General features: G+C 43.9%; 1 protein-coding gene across 4 annotated transcripts in view; it reads left to right on the top strand.

Annotated features, from left to right (window-relative positions):
- Positions 1-10,008: 10,008 nt before the first annotated feature.
- The window catches only part of plekha7.L (pleckstrin homology domain containing A7 L homeolog), a 91,202-nt gene continuing 83,327 nt past the window's right edge, over positions 10,009-17,883 (top strand). For 2 of the 4 annotated variants that reach the window (XM_041589658.1, XM_041589657.1), the window contains exons 1-3: positions 10,009-10,181; positions 10,358-10,434; positions 13,395-13,452. In XM_041589658.1, coding sequence (XP_041445592.1) covers positions 10,093-10,181; positions 10,358-10,434; positions 13,395-13,452 — 224 coding nt within the window. In that variant the 5' untranslated portion in view covers positions 10,009-10,092. The remainder of the gene's footprint in view (positions 10,182-10,357; positions 10,435-13,394; positions 13,453-17,883) is intronic. The other 2 variants (XM_018257218.2, XM_018257216.2) reach the window with 1 other exon arrangement.

Below are 17,883 nucleotides of genomic sequence, written 5' to 3'. Positions count from 1 at the left end.
GAGATGAACAATCCCAGAGCTCAGACGGGGACAAGAGGCCCCCCCCCCCCAAGCCGCCTTATACTATTATGGGCGCAGCACAGGGATTGCTCAGAAAACAAGTTTGTGGCTGATTCTCTCCAATCCTTTTTCCTATGCCAAGTTCTGACCTAAGCTGCACATCTGCAAAGATCCATTGTACAATGAGCGGAACCACTGGATCAGCCTGACACTCTCTGGTACAGTTACATGTGCACCAGTCCCACTTCTAATGACTTTGGGGTACATAGCCAATGTGATTGAGGTTCTGGCAAATAAATATGAGCCCAAAGAAATAATGGTAATAGAAACAGCCCAGAATGGGAAGATCAAATTCATCCAGACCTAAGGGAATACGGAGCAGAACTAGTACTGAGATCCAGCCCATGGAACATTACCGACCCCAGTCTCCTTCCAGGTTGTGCAAGGAAGGAACCTCTAACATGCCAGAGCCGCACAATAGGGACTCAGCAGCGACACAGACTGTAATGGTATTGTGGGTAGAGGAAGAGTTTCTGATATGTACCTGGTCCAGTGGGACTTAATGGGCAGACCGGCATCAGTCCAACTAACTACACACTTGCCTAAATGTAATCAGACTCTCTCCTATTGGACAGTTGTGTGTGACAAGGACCGTAGAGGGGTTGTTTGCCTTTAAATTAACTGTTAGTATGCTGCAGAGAGGGATATTCTGAGACAATTTGCAATTGGTTTTATTATATGTGGTTTTTGACCAGCAATGGGGTGGGGGTGTTGGGTTCTTTTCAGGGGAGAACACTGGCAAGTGCTCATCTGACTGACAGGAACAGGGGCTAATGGTCTTTAAGGTTGGGCTACAAGAAGAAGCAGAACACAGGCAGGGGGTTCCATTGGCCACTAGATGGCAGCAATCACCCCCTTCAGCCCAAAACACAAGTTTATACTGAGATTCTGTTTGCAAGAGCTGACAATCTGACCAGGGATAATTGAAACGGTACAAATTGGAACACGTGACACTGACATGTAAATCCCGTGTGACACGCAATAGAGACCGGACCCATTGGACTCAGAACTGGAGTATCTGAACTACTGGAGAATGAGGCAGACACAGGCCAGACACCATTGTAATTGTGCGATTATTTTACCCCCAACCCCTAATTTATTTCCCCTTTACTGTAACAATCCAACCTGCTGCTGTTCCTCCTGCTGCCACCAGGGGGCCATTGCTTCTAAGGACAGGGGAAATAAATGTCCAAAAGCCCTAGAAGCTGTTGCTCAGTATACATATACACTATATATAGCACCAGCAGGTTCCATAGTGCTGTACCATAAACAGGCACAACATGAAACATGAGGATCACAAGAGCTTACCATCTAAAGACTTGGGATACAGATGCCAGAATCATGGATTATTCTTTATGGGATTCTGACTTGAATCCAGGGGTGTCAGACAGATCTCCCACTGAGTATCAGAAAATTTGGAGGGAGGGGGGGGGGAAGACTGATAGGGAGTAGAATCGGGAGGGGTTACAGAGACAGGGAGGAGCTTGAGAGAAATGTGACAGTCAGGAATGAGAAGAGAAAGTTGACTAATTGACTCCAGTCTCCCTGGTAACAGGACAGTAAATGGGCTGAGAGTTGGGAGCAGTATATGTATGGGGTTAAATGGCCGTATATATATATATATATTTATATTTACAGATCGGATCCAACAGGGGGAACCTCTTCCCATTGGCAGCGCCATTATTGTGTATTTGCCCCAGGGGTGTAACACAGGGGGCAGATCAGTAGCAAATACACTCACTGGTTCTCCTTCCCATAAACATCTTTATTTTACTGCAGGATTATTAGAACCTTTAATTAGCCCATTAAAGTGAAGGCTGGGGGGGGGGGGTAGATACACATTCTATAAAGTCTGTTGGTTTTAGCAAAAGGCCCCAGTGCAATAAATGATCAGCCCGGGGGGGGGGCAGTAGCTCAGTAGGTGGGACTGGCAGGTAGGGAACTAAAGAGAAGTGCAAGCTCTGGGGGATCTGATGTTGGAATTCCAGTGGAATATCTGAGGCTCAGCCGGGAATTCTCACAGCCTGGGGGGTGAGCTCTGTGCCAAGGTCGGGCCTGTGACTGTTCTATGGGCAAAACCACTCCCCAAATCTCACCTGAACATTAACCCTTCACACACAGGAAAAGGGCTTCAACCCAATTCTGAGAAATTCGTTCAGTTTTCCTCTACTTTTATTGATCATATTATTTGTTTGTTTTTTTATCACCAACATTTATTTTCTACTTTCCCTCTTTATCAGTGTTCAGCCATTTCCCACCTTAACCCCTTTAACAAGCAGACTGGAACAGAATGTACAAAGCAAATTAAGAATAGGTTGGTAACGTGACAAATTAATGGGTGTAACTATGATTAATGTAATTGGATAAACAGGTAATTAATTAAGGAAGTGCATAAACCGATACAAAAGAATTAAAGTTGATGAAAGTTAATAGAAGAAATCATTAACAAAAAAAGAAAAACAATAGAAAAGATTAATAAAAAAGGCCATACGCACCAATTAATAATATATGAAGGAGTGAAAGTGTAATAATCCAAGTGTCCATAGAAAAAATCCATTGGAAAAATTGTCCATAACGGGAAAAATTCTTAAAGGGATCCTGTCATCGGAAAACATGTTTTTTTTTCCAAAACGCATCAGTTAATAGTGCTGCTCCAGCAGAATTCTGCACTGAAATCCATTTCTCAAAAGAGCAAACAGATTTTTTTATATTCAATTTTGAAATCTGACATGGGGCTAGACATTTTGTCAATTTCCCAGCTGCCCCTGGTCATGTGACTTGTGCCTGCACTTTAGGAGAGAAATGCTTTCTGGCAGGCTGCTGTTTTTCCTTCTCAATGTAACTGAATGTGTCTCAGTGGGACCTGGATTTTACTATTGAGTGTTGTTCTTAGATCTACCAGGCAGCTGTTATCTTGTGTTAGGGAGCTGCTATCTGGTTACCTTCCCATTGTTCTGTTGTTTGGCTGCTGGGGGGGAAAAGGGAGGGGGTGATATCAGTCCAACTTGCAGTACAGCAGTAAAGAGTGATTGAAGTTTATCAGAGCACAAGTCATATGACTTGGGGCAGCTGGGAAATTGACAATATGTCTAGCCCCATGTCTGATTTCAAAATTAAATATAAAAAAAATCTGTTTGCTCTTTTGAGAAATGCATTTCAGTGCAGAATTCTGCTGGAGCAGCACTATTAACTGATACATTTCAAAACATTTTTTTTCCCTTGACAGTATCCCTTTAATGTTCGTTATTCATAAGATCCATAAATAGTCCAAAAATTAAAAACATCCAGGAAAAAGAAGACAAAGTATCACATTACAGTCTCAATAATTTCTCCAAAACATGCTATTAAGTAAAAAAATATATTTTATTCACAACAGTAGTTAAAAAACATGTATAGTATTCCCTCTAACGCCTAACGCGTTTCATGCTTACCCAGCACTTAGTCATAGGCAGAAGAGAAGATTGATGTGGAGACTCGCAATGTATAAATGTTAAATCCTATGGTTGGGTTTGTGTAACCATTTGGGCTCCAGATACATTTCCATCCAGCCATTGCTGTGCAATGCATTGCTGCCATCTGGTACTCGAATGGTTATTTTGTTTCTTCATTGCAAAGCATTCCTTGAGATACATAATTTTGCTGTGATTTTAAATGTCTGTCTTTTTTTCCAATTTTAAACTAGCAGGGAATAAGCTGAGAGTTTTATTTCAGATCACCTGTATAAACCTATGGATTTATTTTCTTTTTAATCACGCTGTAAACCTTTAATGTAAATAATATGTGGTAGTTAACCTGTGAATGGCTGTTGGGTGCCACGTAAAGTGGTCATAGATCAGGGTGCAGCTTGTAACTCCAGGGAGGAGAGGGTTAAAGGCGAGTGTTAGTAAATAGTAGATCAGGGTGCAGCTTGTAACTCCAGGGAGGAGAGGGTTAAAGGCGAGTGTTAGTAAATAGTAGATCAGGGTGCAGCTTGTAACTCCAGGGAGGAGAGGGTTAAAGGGGAGTGTTAGTAAATAGTAGATTGGGGTGCAGCTTGTAACTCCAGGGAGGAGAGGGTTAAAGGCGAGTGTTAGTAAATAGTAGATCAGGGTGCAGCTTGTAACTCCAGGGAGGAGAGGGTTAAAGGGGAGTGTTAGTAAATAGTAGATCAGGGTGCAGCTTGTAACTCCAGGGAGGAGAGGGTTAAAGGGGAGTGTTAGTAAATAGTAGATTGGGGTGCAGCTTGTAACTCCAGGGAGGAGAGGGTTAAAGGCGAGTGTTAGTAAATAGTAGATCAGGGTGCAGCTTGTAACTCCAGGGAGGAGAGGGTTAAAGGGGAGTGTTAGTAAATAGTAGATTGGGGTGCAGCTTGTAACTCCAGGGAGGAGAGGGTTAAAGGGGAGTGTTAGTAAATAGTAGATTGGGGTGCAGCGTGGGGACAGTGAGTTGGTGCAAGAGAATCAGATGTGATTGTACAACCGCCCCACACACAGAGGAATGTTATATAAATAACCCATTGTCCCCAGGATCTGTTCTATGACAAGGGCCACATTCTGTTCATGAGCCCACGGGGCCACACAAGGCACAGATACATGGAGTTAAATGGGATTTATCATCCACACATGAGCCAACTCAGCAGATTATTGGCCAGTGAACAGAATCACAGGCCCCTCCAACCGGCAGCAGCTCAGGATCAGTCAGGCTGGAAATAGCCACCAGGGAGGGGCCACTTAAGGGCCACAGATAAGGTCCATGTCCAACAGGTCTGCACAGGCTGCAATGTGATCTGATTGTCAGCCTTGGGGCCAAAAGATGGGATCAGCTTGGAATGCCCCAGCTGAGCTCAGCATGTAGGGGCAGATACACAGCACTGCACATCACTGGGGGCAATATGGGGGTCCTCTGTTGAGGAAGATGATTGGCTCTTGTCCTGGGCCACCTCAACTGTCACTCACAGCACCATGTGACCCTCATACCATGACATTTATTCACTTGGGATTAAGGGGAAGTTCACCGTTAATTTTTAGTAGTTTATAGAATGGCCAATTCTAAGCAACTTTTCAATTCATTTTTTTATCAGCACCCTCCCAACATGCAGGAATCTCCCCGAAACAGAAAGCCCCCCCCCCATGTCACACTGACAGAATTGCCCCTAATCGTAGCCAATTGCCCAGCAGATGGGGAACAAGATCTCTTCCTTAGAGACAAATGTCTCCCTGGATTTTTTAGGGGGTTCCAGCCAATGAATAGAGAGGTGGTGGGGCCGAAGAAGTTGGGTATATTTGCCCCATGGGGGGGGGGGAACAGCTCGTTCCCCTTCTGAACGCAGTGAAGGGAACATTATATTGGGGCTCCCCCTGATTTATGGAATCATTTGGCACTGCACTGATGCCAATAAAATGAATAAATCAGGGTGAGGATGTCTCAGATTTATGACAAGGGAGTTTCCCTCCATACAAATCTGCTTTACACTGAGCTGCCACTTTAAGCTCTAATTAAAGGGATTAGGGCAGAGGATTTGGGCGTTTGTACGGTGGCCTCAGGGCAGAGGTGAGTGGAGCCTTTAACTCCTTCACTGCCTCCCTACAGACATTCAACCTGCTCTCTGCAACCCAACACCATTCACCCCAAGCGAGGGGGGCCCAGTTAGGGGCAATAAGGAGGAAGGGTAATCAAGTACATAATAGTGGGATAAAGTGCAGTTACACAGACAAGAGATCAGGAGTATAATGTGCCCCTGGCTCTCCGCTTACACCCCCCCCATATCACCATGGAAACCCCATGTATTATACATATACCTAATTATTCCCAATACCTATTCATTACAGTCGCACTGTACCACCGAGTCACTGATACAATTGTATCAAGAGAAGCTTCAACTTCATCAACTGCTGTTATTATTATTACGTATTTATTAAGTGCCAACATATTCTGTAGCACTGTACAATTAATCAGCATAGGAAGGGGTTATTTACTGTAAGGGCAGTCAGGTTGTGGGATTCCCTACCAAGAGAGGGGGAATGAGTGATTCATTGGTGGGGAGGAAAGGAGATCTCACCATCAGCATAGGAAGGGGTTCTTTACTGTAAGGACAGTCAGGTTATGGGATTCCCTACCAAGAGAGGGGAATGAGTGATTCATTGGTGGGGAGGAAAGGAGATCTCACCATCAGCATAGGAAGGGGATCTTTACTGTAAGGAAAGTCAGGTTATGGGATTCCCTACCAAGAGAGGGGGAATGAGTGATTCATTGGTGGGGAGGAAAGGAGATCTCACCATCAGCATAGGAAGGGGTTCTTTACTGTAAGGGCAGTCAGGTTATGGGATTCCCTACCAAGAGAGGGGGAATGAGTGATTCATTGGTGGGGAGGAAAGGAGATCTCACCATCAGCATAGGAAGGGGATCTTTACTGTAAGGATAGTCAGGTTATGGGATTCCCTACCAAGAGAGGGGGAATGAGTGATTCATTGGTGGGGAGGAAAGGAGATCTCACCATCAGCATAGGAAGGGGTTCTTTACTGTAAGGGCAGTCAGGTTATGGGATTCCCTACCAAGAGAGGGGGAATGAGTGATTCATTGGTGGGGAGGAAAGGAGATCTCACCATCAGCATAGGAAGGGGATCTTTACTGTAAGGACAGTCAGGTTATGGGATTCCCTACCAAGAGAGGGGGAATGAGTGATTCATTGGTGGGGAGGAAAGGAGATCTCACCATCAGCATAGGAAGGGGTTCTTTACTGTAAGGACAGTCAGGTTATGGGATTCCCTACCAAGAGAGGGGAATGAGTGATTCATTGGTGGGGAGGAAAGGAGATCTCACCATCAGCATAGGAAGGGGATCTTTACTGTAAGGACAGTCAGGTTATGGGATTCCCTACCAAGAGAGGGGGAATGAGTGATTCATTGGTGGGGAGGAAAGGAGATCTCACCATCAGCATAGGAAGGGGATCTTTACTGTAAGGACAGTCAGGTTATGGGATTCCCTACCAAGAGAGGGGGGAATGAGTGATTTATTGGTGGGGAGGAAAGGAGATCTCACCATCAGCATAGGAAGGGGTTCTTTACTGTAAGGGCAGTCAGGTTATGGGATTCCCTACCAAGAGAGGGGGAATGAGTGATTCATTGGTGGGGAGGAAAGGAGATCTCACCATCAGCATAGGAAGGGGTTCTTTACTGTAAGGACAGTCAGGTTATGGGATTCCCTACCAAGAGAGGGGAATGAGTGATTTCAGAATGACTGTGGCCCCCGTGCTTCGGGGAAGACATGGGCCAGGGGTGCAGACTTATTGCTCTTGTAGAGGGGGGGTGCATATTTGGGGAGACTCCAGAAAGTAGAGGGGGTTGTTACACAGCGAGTGCTGATAAAACAGACATTAATGAGAGAGGGCAGGGACCCAGGTTGGGGGGTGACAGGGGGAATAACGGATCGCCCCTCCACTTGATTAAAGGGTAAGTAACAGCTTTTATTTCTGTATGTGCTGATAAAGAGAGGGGGACTTACCCAGATTCAGTCAGTGTGACATCAGCAGGGGGCGCTGTTCTATTGATTTCAATGGTCTGAGTGTGTGAGACAGGTGAGAGGTCTATTCTCTATATACAACTCCATACTCTTCTGCCTCTGTCTGTAATATCCTTGTATGTCCAGGGACTCCTGCAACAAATGGCCTACTGAGTGTAGCAGCCATAGAATGGCCTACTGAGTGTAGCAGCCATAGAATACCAAAGAAGTAGAGCAGCCAATAGCAACTTTCATTGCAAAACTGTAGCACCCCATGCCCAGATCCTCTCAGCAGATAAGCTCGGCCCTGGGGCACATGAGCGTCACTAAAGGTGGCCATACACGGATAGATCCGCTCGTTTGGCGATGTCGCCAAATGAGCGGATCTCCCTCCGTGGGCAATATCGGGCTGATCCGTTCGTGGGCCCTAGGGCCCAACGATCGGATCCTTCACGTTCGCAAATGGGCGGTCGGATCGCGGGACCGCATCAACGAACAGATGCAGCCGCGATCCGACGGGATTTTTAACCCCATCCTATCGAGATCTGCCCGACTTTCAGCCAGATCTCGATTGGGGAAGCGCGTCGGGGGGCCCCCATACACAGGCCAATAAGCTGCCGACTCGGTCTGTCGGCAGCTTTTATCGGCCCGTGTATGGCCACCTTAACATGTTACACATTTAATTACTAATTAATGCCTCAGTGTCATTTCATTGGCTCATTAACTCTCACTTTAAACCAGTGATTCCCAGCCTGTGGTACTTCCTGGTACTGAACTACAACTCCCAGAATTCAGCACAAGGGCAGCAAAATAGATTAATAGAGAAATTCATCCTGATTGTAATGCCTGGGGGCCCATTCCTTGTTACAGCCAGGGTCCAAATTCCCCTAGCAACCATGCACTAATATGACTAGTGACTGGAATAGGAATAGGAGAGACCTGTATAGAAAGAGGAGGAATAAAAAGTAACAATAACAATACATTTGTAGCCTTACAGAGCATTTGTTTTTTTAGATGGGGTCAGTGACCCCCATTTGAAAGCTGGAAAAAGTCAGAAAAAGGAAAATCATAAAAAAAAAAAACGAAGACTAATGGAAAAGTTGCTTAGAATGAGCCAGTGTATAAGAGACTAAAGCGATGTAGCAGTTTAAAAGAAAGTGTCTTGAGAATTGTGCAAGGGAAGAATTGGTGTGCGAGGGAATTGGTGTGAGAGGGAATTGGTGTGCGAGGGAATTGGTGTGTGCGAGGGAATTGGTGTGAGAGGGAATCGTGTGTGGGGGAATTGTTGTGTGTGGGGGAATTGTTGTGTGAGGGGATTTGTGTGTGGGAATTATTTGAGGGAATTTTTGTGTGAGGGAATTATTGTGTACGAGGGAATTGTGTGTGAGGGAATTGTTGTGTGAGGGAATTGTTGTGTGTGAGGGAATTGTTGTGTGAGGGAATTGTGTGTGAGGGAATTGTGTGTGAGGGGGAATTGTTGTGTGAGAGGGAATTGTTGTGTGAGAGGGAATTGTTGTGTGAGGGAATTGTTGTGTGAGGGAATTATTGTGTACGAGGGAATTATTGTGTACGAGGGAATTATTGTGTACGAGGGAATTGTGTGTGAGGGAATTGTTGTGTGAGAGGGAATTGTTGTGTGAGAGGGAATTGTTGTGTGAGAGGGAATTGTTGTGTACGAGGGAATTATTGTGTACGAGGGAATTATTGTGTACGAGGGAATTGTGTGAGAGGGAATTGTTGTGTGAGGGAATTATTGTGTACGAGGGAATTATTGTGTGTGAGGGAATTGTTGTGTGAGAGGGAATTGTTGTGTGAGGGCAGTATTGGACTGGCCCACAGGGCTACCAGGAAAACTCCCAGTGGGCCCAGGTGTCAGTGACCTCTTGCTTCTAAACATTTGGCCTATTTCATGGTCATTCCCTATTTCTTTATGGTAAAAAAGAGGCTTAATCAAGTATAGTATAGTAATAATAATGATAAAGTATAGTAAGTAGATATAGAAGACTAGGAGAATAAGAGGTTGACTTCAGAGAGGAGGAATAATAGTTTGGAAAGTGGGCCCACCATCTAAAGTTTTCTGGTGGGCCCCTGGTATTCCAGTCCGACACTGTGTGAGGGAATTATTTGAGGGAATTGTTGTGTAAGAGAGAATTATTTGTGTAAGAGAGAATTATGTGAGGGAATTGTTGTGTAAGAGAGAATTATTTGAGGGAATTGTGTGCGAGGGAAGAGCAGAGAGACAAGTCCGGTGCGTGAGGAGAAATAAAAGGTATAATGAGGGGCAGATATAAGAGACATACGGGCTGTATATGTAAATAACACATATAGATTATAATGAGGAGGGAACAAGAGACTGAATTCTCTCCTCAGTTTCTCTCGCGCCACAAACTTCGGAGACTTTGCTCCTCAGTCACGTGCCCGCGCCCCATTCTCCTCGGCGGGACATTGGGAGTCTGTCGTGCACGCGCGGCGCGTTACAGACACTCGGAGTGAGCGAGAAAGAGAGAGAGAGAGCGGCTCGGGACTGCAGGCGGCGGCGGGTGTTCTGGTGCGGAAATGGCGGAGGCAATGGCGGGGGGCGGGAGTTGTTTACCCGCGGGCTGTTCGTACGGAGTTTGCCGGGACGGGCGCGTCTTCTTTATTGAGTGAGTTCAGGGGCAGCAGCAGCAGGTGGCTCGGGGCGACTTCTGTAACTTCTCTCTTAATCATTCCTACTCACTGACCCCCTCACTCCCTCACTGACCCTCCGACCCCCTCACTGACCCCCCGACCCCCTCACTGACCCTCCGACCCCCTCACTGACCCTCTGTCTCTCCCACAGCGACCGGAGCCGCAGCACCAGCTGGTTACACCCCCGCACCGGAGAACCCGTCAACTCTGGTCACATGATCCGCTCAGGTACCGTAATACCCTCTATATATACCCCCTCCCCTGCTGCACGTCATCAGCCACCCCCCAAACACTTCTACTGCCCTCATGTCTGTCTATATCTCTATATGTAACTCCCCTACACACACCCCATATATATATACTCACTCCTGCATCTATCCCCCCGGGTCACATATATAGTGTTTGTACCCCCTACTGAAACTATAAGGATATTATAAGGTACTGAGCTCTTTAATGCAGGTCACACAACATCATGGTGATATACATTATCCTCATATATGAAAAAGGGGTCCATTATTTATTATTATTGACAGGAATTTATAAATACCCATATAAACCCACCCCAATGCTGTAAGATTAATGGGTGTATGTATTAAACATAGAGATTTCCATAATAAAACAGCAGATAATCAACACAAAGAGCTTACAATTATTTATTATCATAAATAAGTTTCAGAGAATCATTTGACAGAAACATCACCAAGTACTGATTATAACTAATGACATCACCAATTACTGATTATAACTAGTGACATCACCAAGCACTGATTATAACAATGACATCACCAATCACTCATCATAACTAATGACATCACCAAGCACTCATTATAACCAATGACATCACCAAGCACTCATTATAACCAATGACATCACCAAGCACTGATTATAACTAATGACATCACCAAGCACTCATAACCAATGACATCACCAAGCACACATTATAACCAATGACATCACCAAGCACTCATTATAACCAATGACATCACTAAACACCGTTTATAAGGAGACAATTTATGCCTCTATTATATATATATATATATATATATATATATATATATATATATATATATATATATAGATATATATATATATATATAGATATGTTTTACACAATAACCCTGAATAATCTTTAAAACATATCCTTATAAGCACTGCTGAGTGATGTCATCAGTTATAATTGGTGCTTGGTGATGTCATTTCTGTCACATGACTCACAGAAGCATTATAGAAAATCCTATAATGAGCGGTGAAACATGAGAAGGTTTTGCTGCTATGCTTCTGGGAAGGTTCCCATTAGATGTTGGAACATTGTTGCAGGGAGTTGTTGCAGGGAGTTGTTGCTGTTCAGCCAAAAGCCGAGCTTGGAAGGCAGAATGAACAGAGAGGGGCAAATAAAGAACAAACATGTGCCTGACTCTTAGACCTGTCTGTAATTGCTGCCATCCCACTAACCTGCCGCCATTTGTATTCCATGGAGGCAAAACCGGAGGTGGGAGGGGGCAAATAATCCAACAGCCCCAAGAGATAAACAGAATAAAGAGCAGAGAGAGGGGAGATGGGGGGAATGTCACGTCTGTGAGAAGCTAAAAGTTCATTCACATATAAACTTCCCCTTTATCTGTTACTCGTTTCTCTATATTCCATGCTGGGAAGGTGTCCGTCTTGTGTCACTCACCCACTCCTTTCCGACAAGAAACTTACTTAGAGTTTGTTTCCTAAATCTGCCTCAAGATTATCTGTCCAACACCCCCCCCCCCTCGGCCAAACTAGGCGTTTGGGGGCATGCATTGCTGGTTCTGACTACATGTACCATTGAAACAATTTAGCAATATTCAGCTCCTCTCCAGCCGAGACTCTTATCCCCACATGTTCTGTGATTCCTAGACGTGTGTAAGGCATGGTGGCCATATTGTTTTGCTGCTACATGTAGTCAGGACCAGCAGTGCAGGAAGTAGCAATCATAGTTTCATATATAGCGTGTGATTAATGTATATTGGGAAGTTACGCTGGCTGTATTGCTGATACAGCCGGACATTTACAGTGAATTACAGTTCGTTTTCAGCCAATTTCTCCCCGTCGGGCTGCAGCAGTGCAGTGCCAGATTTTGATCTACAGTATGCCTGGCTGATGTATGGAATGTAATAATGTATTTAGCTGGAACACACTCAGTTTGCCTAATAAGCAATGCCATTAAAGGGGTTGGTCACCTTCCAAACACTTTCTTCAGTTCAGTTGTTTTTAGATTGTTCCCCAGAAATAAAGACTTTTTTCAGTTGCTTTCCATTTTTTTACCGTTCTCCCAAAATTTAACTGTAAAGTGTAATGTTCTTGTCTCTGGTGTTTGAGATCCAGGAGCATCTGAACTGTTACAAGTTGCTACATTTAGTTGCTACAATTAGTTGCTACAAATAGTTGCTACAATTAGTTGCTACAAATAGTTGATCCATTTAGTTGCTACAATTAGTTGATCCATTTCTCAACTAATTGTAGCAACATAACTTTCATTAGTATAGAACGAAAAAAAAAAAAACACAAAGACAAATTAAACTTTTTTTTTTTGTTCAGGTACAAATTAAACTTTTAAATCACTAAGTCTTTATTAAGAAATAACTTACCGAAAGTCTGCTTCAGAAAAGGCGATCTGGCGATCCATCGTGCGGCACTCGATTTGTCCTCCCTGCCTTCCTTATAGGAGAAAACGAGCGCCGCAAGATGGATCGCCAGTTCGCTTTTTCAGATTTAAAAGTTTCATTTGTCTTTGTGTTATTTTTCGTTCTATACTAACGAATTTAAAAATATAATAATGTTACTTGGTCTTTTAAAGAGTCAGCTACCCCTGCCCCATTTCAGAGCTGCTTTAGAAGCTGAAAAATTAAACTTTAATTTTAGTAACAAATAGAAACTAGAAAGTAATTGGAAAAGGTCTTTATTTTTGGTGAACTATCAAAAACCAACTGAACTGAAAAAAGTGCTTGAAGGTGACCAACCCCTTTGATAGATGTTATATAAAATTATATAGAATTATATATATATAGAATTAGCTGTTATATAGAACTAGCTCTTATAGAAAATTAACTCTTATATAGAATTATCTGATATATATAATAAGCTGATATATAGAATTAGAATTAGAAGAGATAAATGGCAACAAGTTGGTCTGACGTGTGCTGTCTCTGCTTCCATTCCAGATCTGCCCCGAGGGTGGGAAGAGGGTTTCACGGAGGAAGGAGGCAGTTACTTCATAGAGTGAGTACTGATACCCTGGTACTGCCTGGCATGATTCCTCTTTACTGGATGAAACTGGCGCCCAAGGCTTATAGCTGGCACAGGATGGCAGTTTTCCTATTGATTGCTTGTGCTTTGCTTGGGGTGAAATCATTTGCACTTATACGTGTCTGTAACATGCCGATACATGGGCCCAAGGAAAGGGGTGTGTTGTGTTACCTCTCTGTGGCCCCTGAGGGCCAACATTTGGGGTTAGGAGACTGCAGATTCTGAGCTGACAGTCTCTAGTTGCAGATGAAACCTCATAGGAATGGGTGAGAACACTCTGACATCCCTTGCCCACCCTTCTGGCTCCTGTAGTGACTCCCACGAGGTCTGATAATAATACTGTGCACTCCTGAGACCAGGCTTTGGGTTATTCTATTGGTTCCAGTCTGTGGTTCTATGAGCTGCAGGGACACACACGGGGCAGATTTACAGCAGGTTCTGTATGACTCCCAGATAAACTATTTGCCTTATGTGAGTGGGACGTGGGTCCCTGTGCTGTTTATATAACAATTGCATATTGTGAATATTTTATCTCTAATTGCATTGCACATTTCTCTGTGCCATTTGGCAAATCCCTCTGTCTCTTTCCCTGCAAGATGTCTGGGTGTCACATAGAGAGCTCTGCATTGTGTCTGTGCTCTAATTAAACACAAATGTATGGAGAGTAATCTCTTGAAAAGCCCAGTGTCTGTTCCACCAATAAATGGCAGGTTAATGGGAACTTTCCTTTCCCTTTTAATTCACCTGAAAGCAAAGGAATGTGTGTAACTGAATCACCCAGTGACACAATTGTTATGTACATATAAAGCCGCGTCCATTTCCCTGTGCCGTGAGTAATCAGGCCGCACAATCCCAATGCTTTTATTCTCCTATAGCAACTGTCAGCGTTATTTGCAGACCATTTCCTAGTGCCAGACATGTGCTGGGTCAGGAGAGGTGGCACTTGTTTGCTTTTGGGGCTTGTGGTTCTGTCACAAGGGAAAGGGCAGTGGCTTGGGAGCTGTTGTACTGGGTGTATCCAGATTGTGACTCCTCTGGGCTCAGCTTTCCCTTGCACGGACTTCTCTAAATGCCAAATAATTCCCCGGCCAAGTCCTGTCCTCTCAGCAGAAAATAATTCATCTCTTATAGATTCACTTTTAATTAGAAAACCCCCACTGCATGATAAACCAGTATACCAGTAAATCTATATTCTGTTTGTACTAAAGGGGAAGTAACACTAACGCATCAGATACCTTAAATGCCTTTATTTCCTTTATCCAACAAAAAAAACAAGTTTTTCTATTATGAATCTTGAGTCTAACTAAGTCTTAGATAGATAACTGTGGGCGAGGCAGGATTTGTCTGTATTTTATTGTAGGTGTATAATATCACAGTGGGCTAATGAATAGGTGGGTTTCTAAGCCGAATGCAGAGACCACCAGCTGACGTTAGAAAGCAAGGGAGAGGTGCTGAGCAGACGCAGATCTGTGAATATTGATTTGGATCAGATGAAATGAGCTTGGAACTAACAGCAGCAATTGTGGCCCCCGGGGCAAGTCAGGCTTTGCTGGAAATGTTGTTTTCCGGAGGAAAGTGGTTGTGCCAGTGCTTGTTTACTTACCCAGAGTCGCAATCAACAACCTGATTGTAACACTCAATGTCGGGTGGATTAATGAAATGGAACATTTAGAAATAAATATATATAAATCTCCTGCAAATTGGGGGTATTAAAGCTCTCAGGAGTCCGGCTCTGATTTACTGCTTAAAGGTGACAGGCTGAGTGCTAATAATGGAAAAATCTCTCAATTAATCTCTTACTCCTCTGCCAGAACTGTGCCATGGTGTACTTACCAGTCTTACCTGTGTCTAACTACCTATATATATATATATATATATGCAGAGATAAAGGTATGTGATATATATATATATATATATATATATATATATATATACCCACCCGTATGTTCCAACCTGTATATACTCACCGGTATATATCTAACTGTTTATGTGAACCCGTATATACCTACCTGTATGTACCTACCTATATATATCCACCAGTATGTGCCTGCCTATATATACCCACCGTATGTACCAACCTGTATATACCCACCGGTATGTACCTACCTGTATATACCTACCGGTATGTACCTACCTGTATATACCCACCGGTATGTACCCACCTGTACGTACCTACATATATAGCTAGTACCAGAAAGGAATAACTGATTTGTATGTAGAGTACTAACTTGTCCTTTATTTTATAGTCCTGTTGCTCTTCCCAATTGTATGGGGTGTTAGTGTGCCCATTACTGTGCCCATTAGTGTGCCCTGCTGCCAGTGAGTACATAGTGATATTAGTCCATGTTATCAGAGGCAGCGGGCAGACATGCTGAGAGTACACATGGGTGCAGGGTGCTTGTTATTCCCAGTCACACAGCTCCCATACTGTGCCAGGCACTTAAATAGTTAATGTTTGGCCAATCAAATGGCACCAGCTTGTGTGTGTGTGTGACCTTTCTCCTGGGAGTGGAAACCCATAAACCTTCCTCGCTCTCTGCTCTCACGGGTTCTAGTGAGATTATCCCTTTGTACTCGGCTCTTTAGATATCACCATCCAGGATCCAGGTTGGGTCCCCCAATGTGATCATTTCTGTCTATTGATCCAGTTAATGAGTCGCTTGTCTGTGTCGCCCCTACACTCGCTGAAAGCCGGGGATCGATGATGATGATGATCAGGTCATTACCTCTTCCTAATCTGCTTCATTAACGACTTTATTATAAGGAACCCAATCGAAGCAGCTTCAGCTTTGTACTAGGCCTTAGGGCTATGCAGGGGCCACATGAGGGTTATTATTGGGCAGGGGCACAAGAGGGTGATTATTGGGCAGGGGCACAAGAGGGTGATTATTCTAGATCTCGTCTCCCATGATGCACTGGGTGCACTGCTTGCCAACCTTGTGCTACAGGTGTTTGATGTTACAACAGGGTGTCATGCAATAGTGTTGTGATTGGCCAGTGATCATTAATAGAATCACTAAATAAACCGGTGCAGTCACAACCCACATTGCAGCGTCCCAGTAACAGTTCCGCACCAAGACCTGAGGGGGTGTCACAATTCTTTTTGTTGTTGGGGCTGCAGATCAAGGCAGATATCACTGATTGTAGTCTGGAGAATTGCTTAGAATCACAATGTTTTTTTAGTGAGCAAGTTAATAGCTTTGGGTTTACTTCCCCTTTAAATCACAGCGGTTCTGCAGAGATAAAGGTATGTGAGCAGTATAAAGTGATCAGATAGGATGTGTGTGCTGCTGCTGCTACATTGTATTTGTACTTGGGATCATGATATAATGTATCACTGCCTGTTTAACATGTAGAATCCGAGCACGCGTGTGTGTTATTAATTAGACCAATATTTTATCATGGATTTATTTCCCAGCATCCCAGCTGTGGGGTGTGTGTGTGTTATATAGAGATATTATTTGCAAATTGTTTCACTCAACTTTGGGGGTGAGTCCCTCCCCCTGTGGTTGTTGGGGTGCAGGAGGGCCCCAGCGCTGGGAGCAGTTTAATTAATAATGTTCCCTGTGATTTTGAATTAATAATGTTCGTTTGCTAACTCAAAAACTGGCCCAATTACAGCTGCACCACTGAGAGGAATGTCCTGCAGTGAGGCTTTAAAGAGAGTTTTTATAATTAATCTGACATGGGGCTAGACATATTGTCAATTTCCCAGCTGCCCCCAGTCATGTGACTTGTGCCTGCACTTTAGGAGAGAAATGCTTTGTGGCAGGCTACTGTTTTTCCTTCTCAATGTAACTGAATGTGTCTCAGTGGGACCTGGGTTTTTACCATTGATTCTGTGTTGTTCTTAGATCTACCAGGCAGCTGTTATCTTGTGTTAGGGAGCTGCTATCTGGTTACCTTCCCATTGTTCTGTTGTTTGGCTGCTGGCGGGGAAAGGGAGGGGGTGATATCACTCCAACTTGCAGTACAGCAGTAAAGAGTGATTGAAGTTGATCAGAGCACAAGTCACATGACTTGGGGCAGCTGGGAAACTGACAATATGTCTAGCCCCATGCCAGATTTCAAAATTGAATATAAAAAAATCTGTTTGCTCTTTTGAGAAATGGATTTCAGTGCAGAATTCTGCTGGAGCAGCACTATTAACTGATGCATTTTTTCCCATGACAGTATCCCTTTAATAGTGCTGCTTCAGCAGAATTCTGCACTGAAATCCATTTCTCAAAAGTGCAAACAGAGTTTTTATAATTAATCTGACATGGGGCTAGACATACTGTCAGTTTCCCAGCTGCCCCCAGTCATGTGACTTGTGCTCTGATAAACTTCAGTCTCTCTTTACTCCTGTACTGCATCCCATCCCCCCCAGTAGCCTAATAACAGCACAATGGGAAGGTAACCAGA

This window comes from Xenopus laevis, chromosome 4L (genome assembly GCF_017654675.1).
Source record: "Xenopus laevis strain J_2021 chromosome 4L, Xenopus_laevis_v10.1, whole genome shotgun sequence".
Classification (NCBI taxonomy): Eukaryota; Metazoa; Chordata; class Amphibia; order Anura; family Pipidae; genus Xenopus; species Xenopus laevis.
This window is presented reverse-complemented; position numbering and strand designations above follow the sequence as displayed.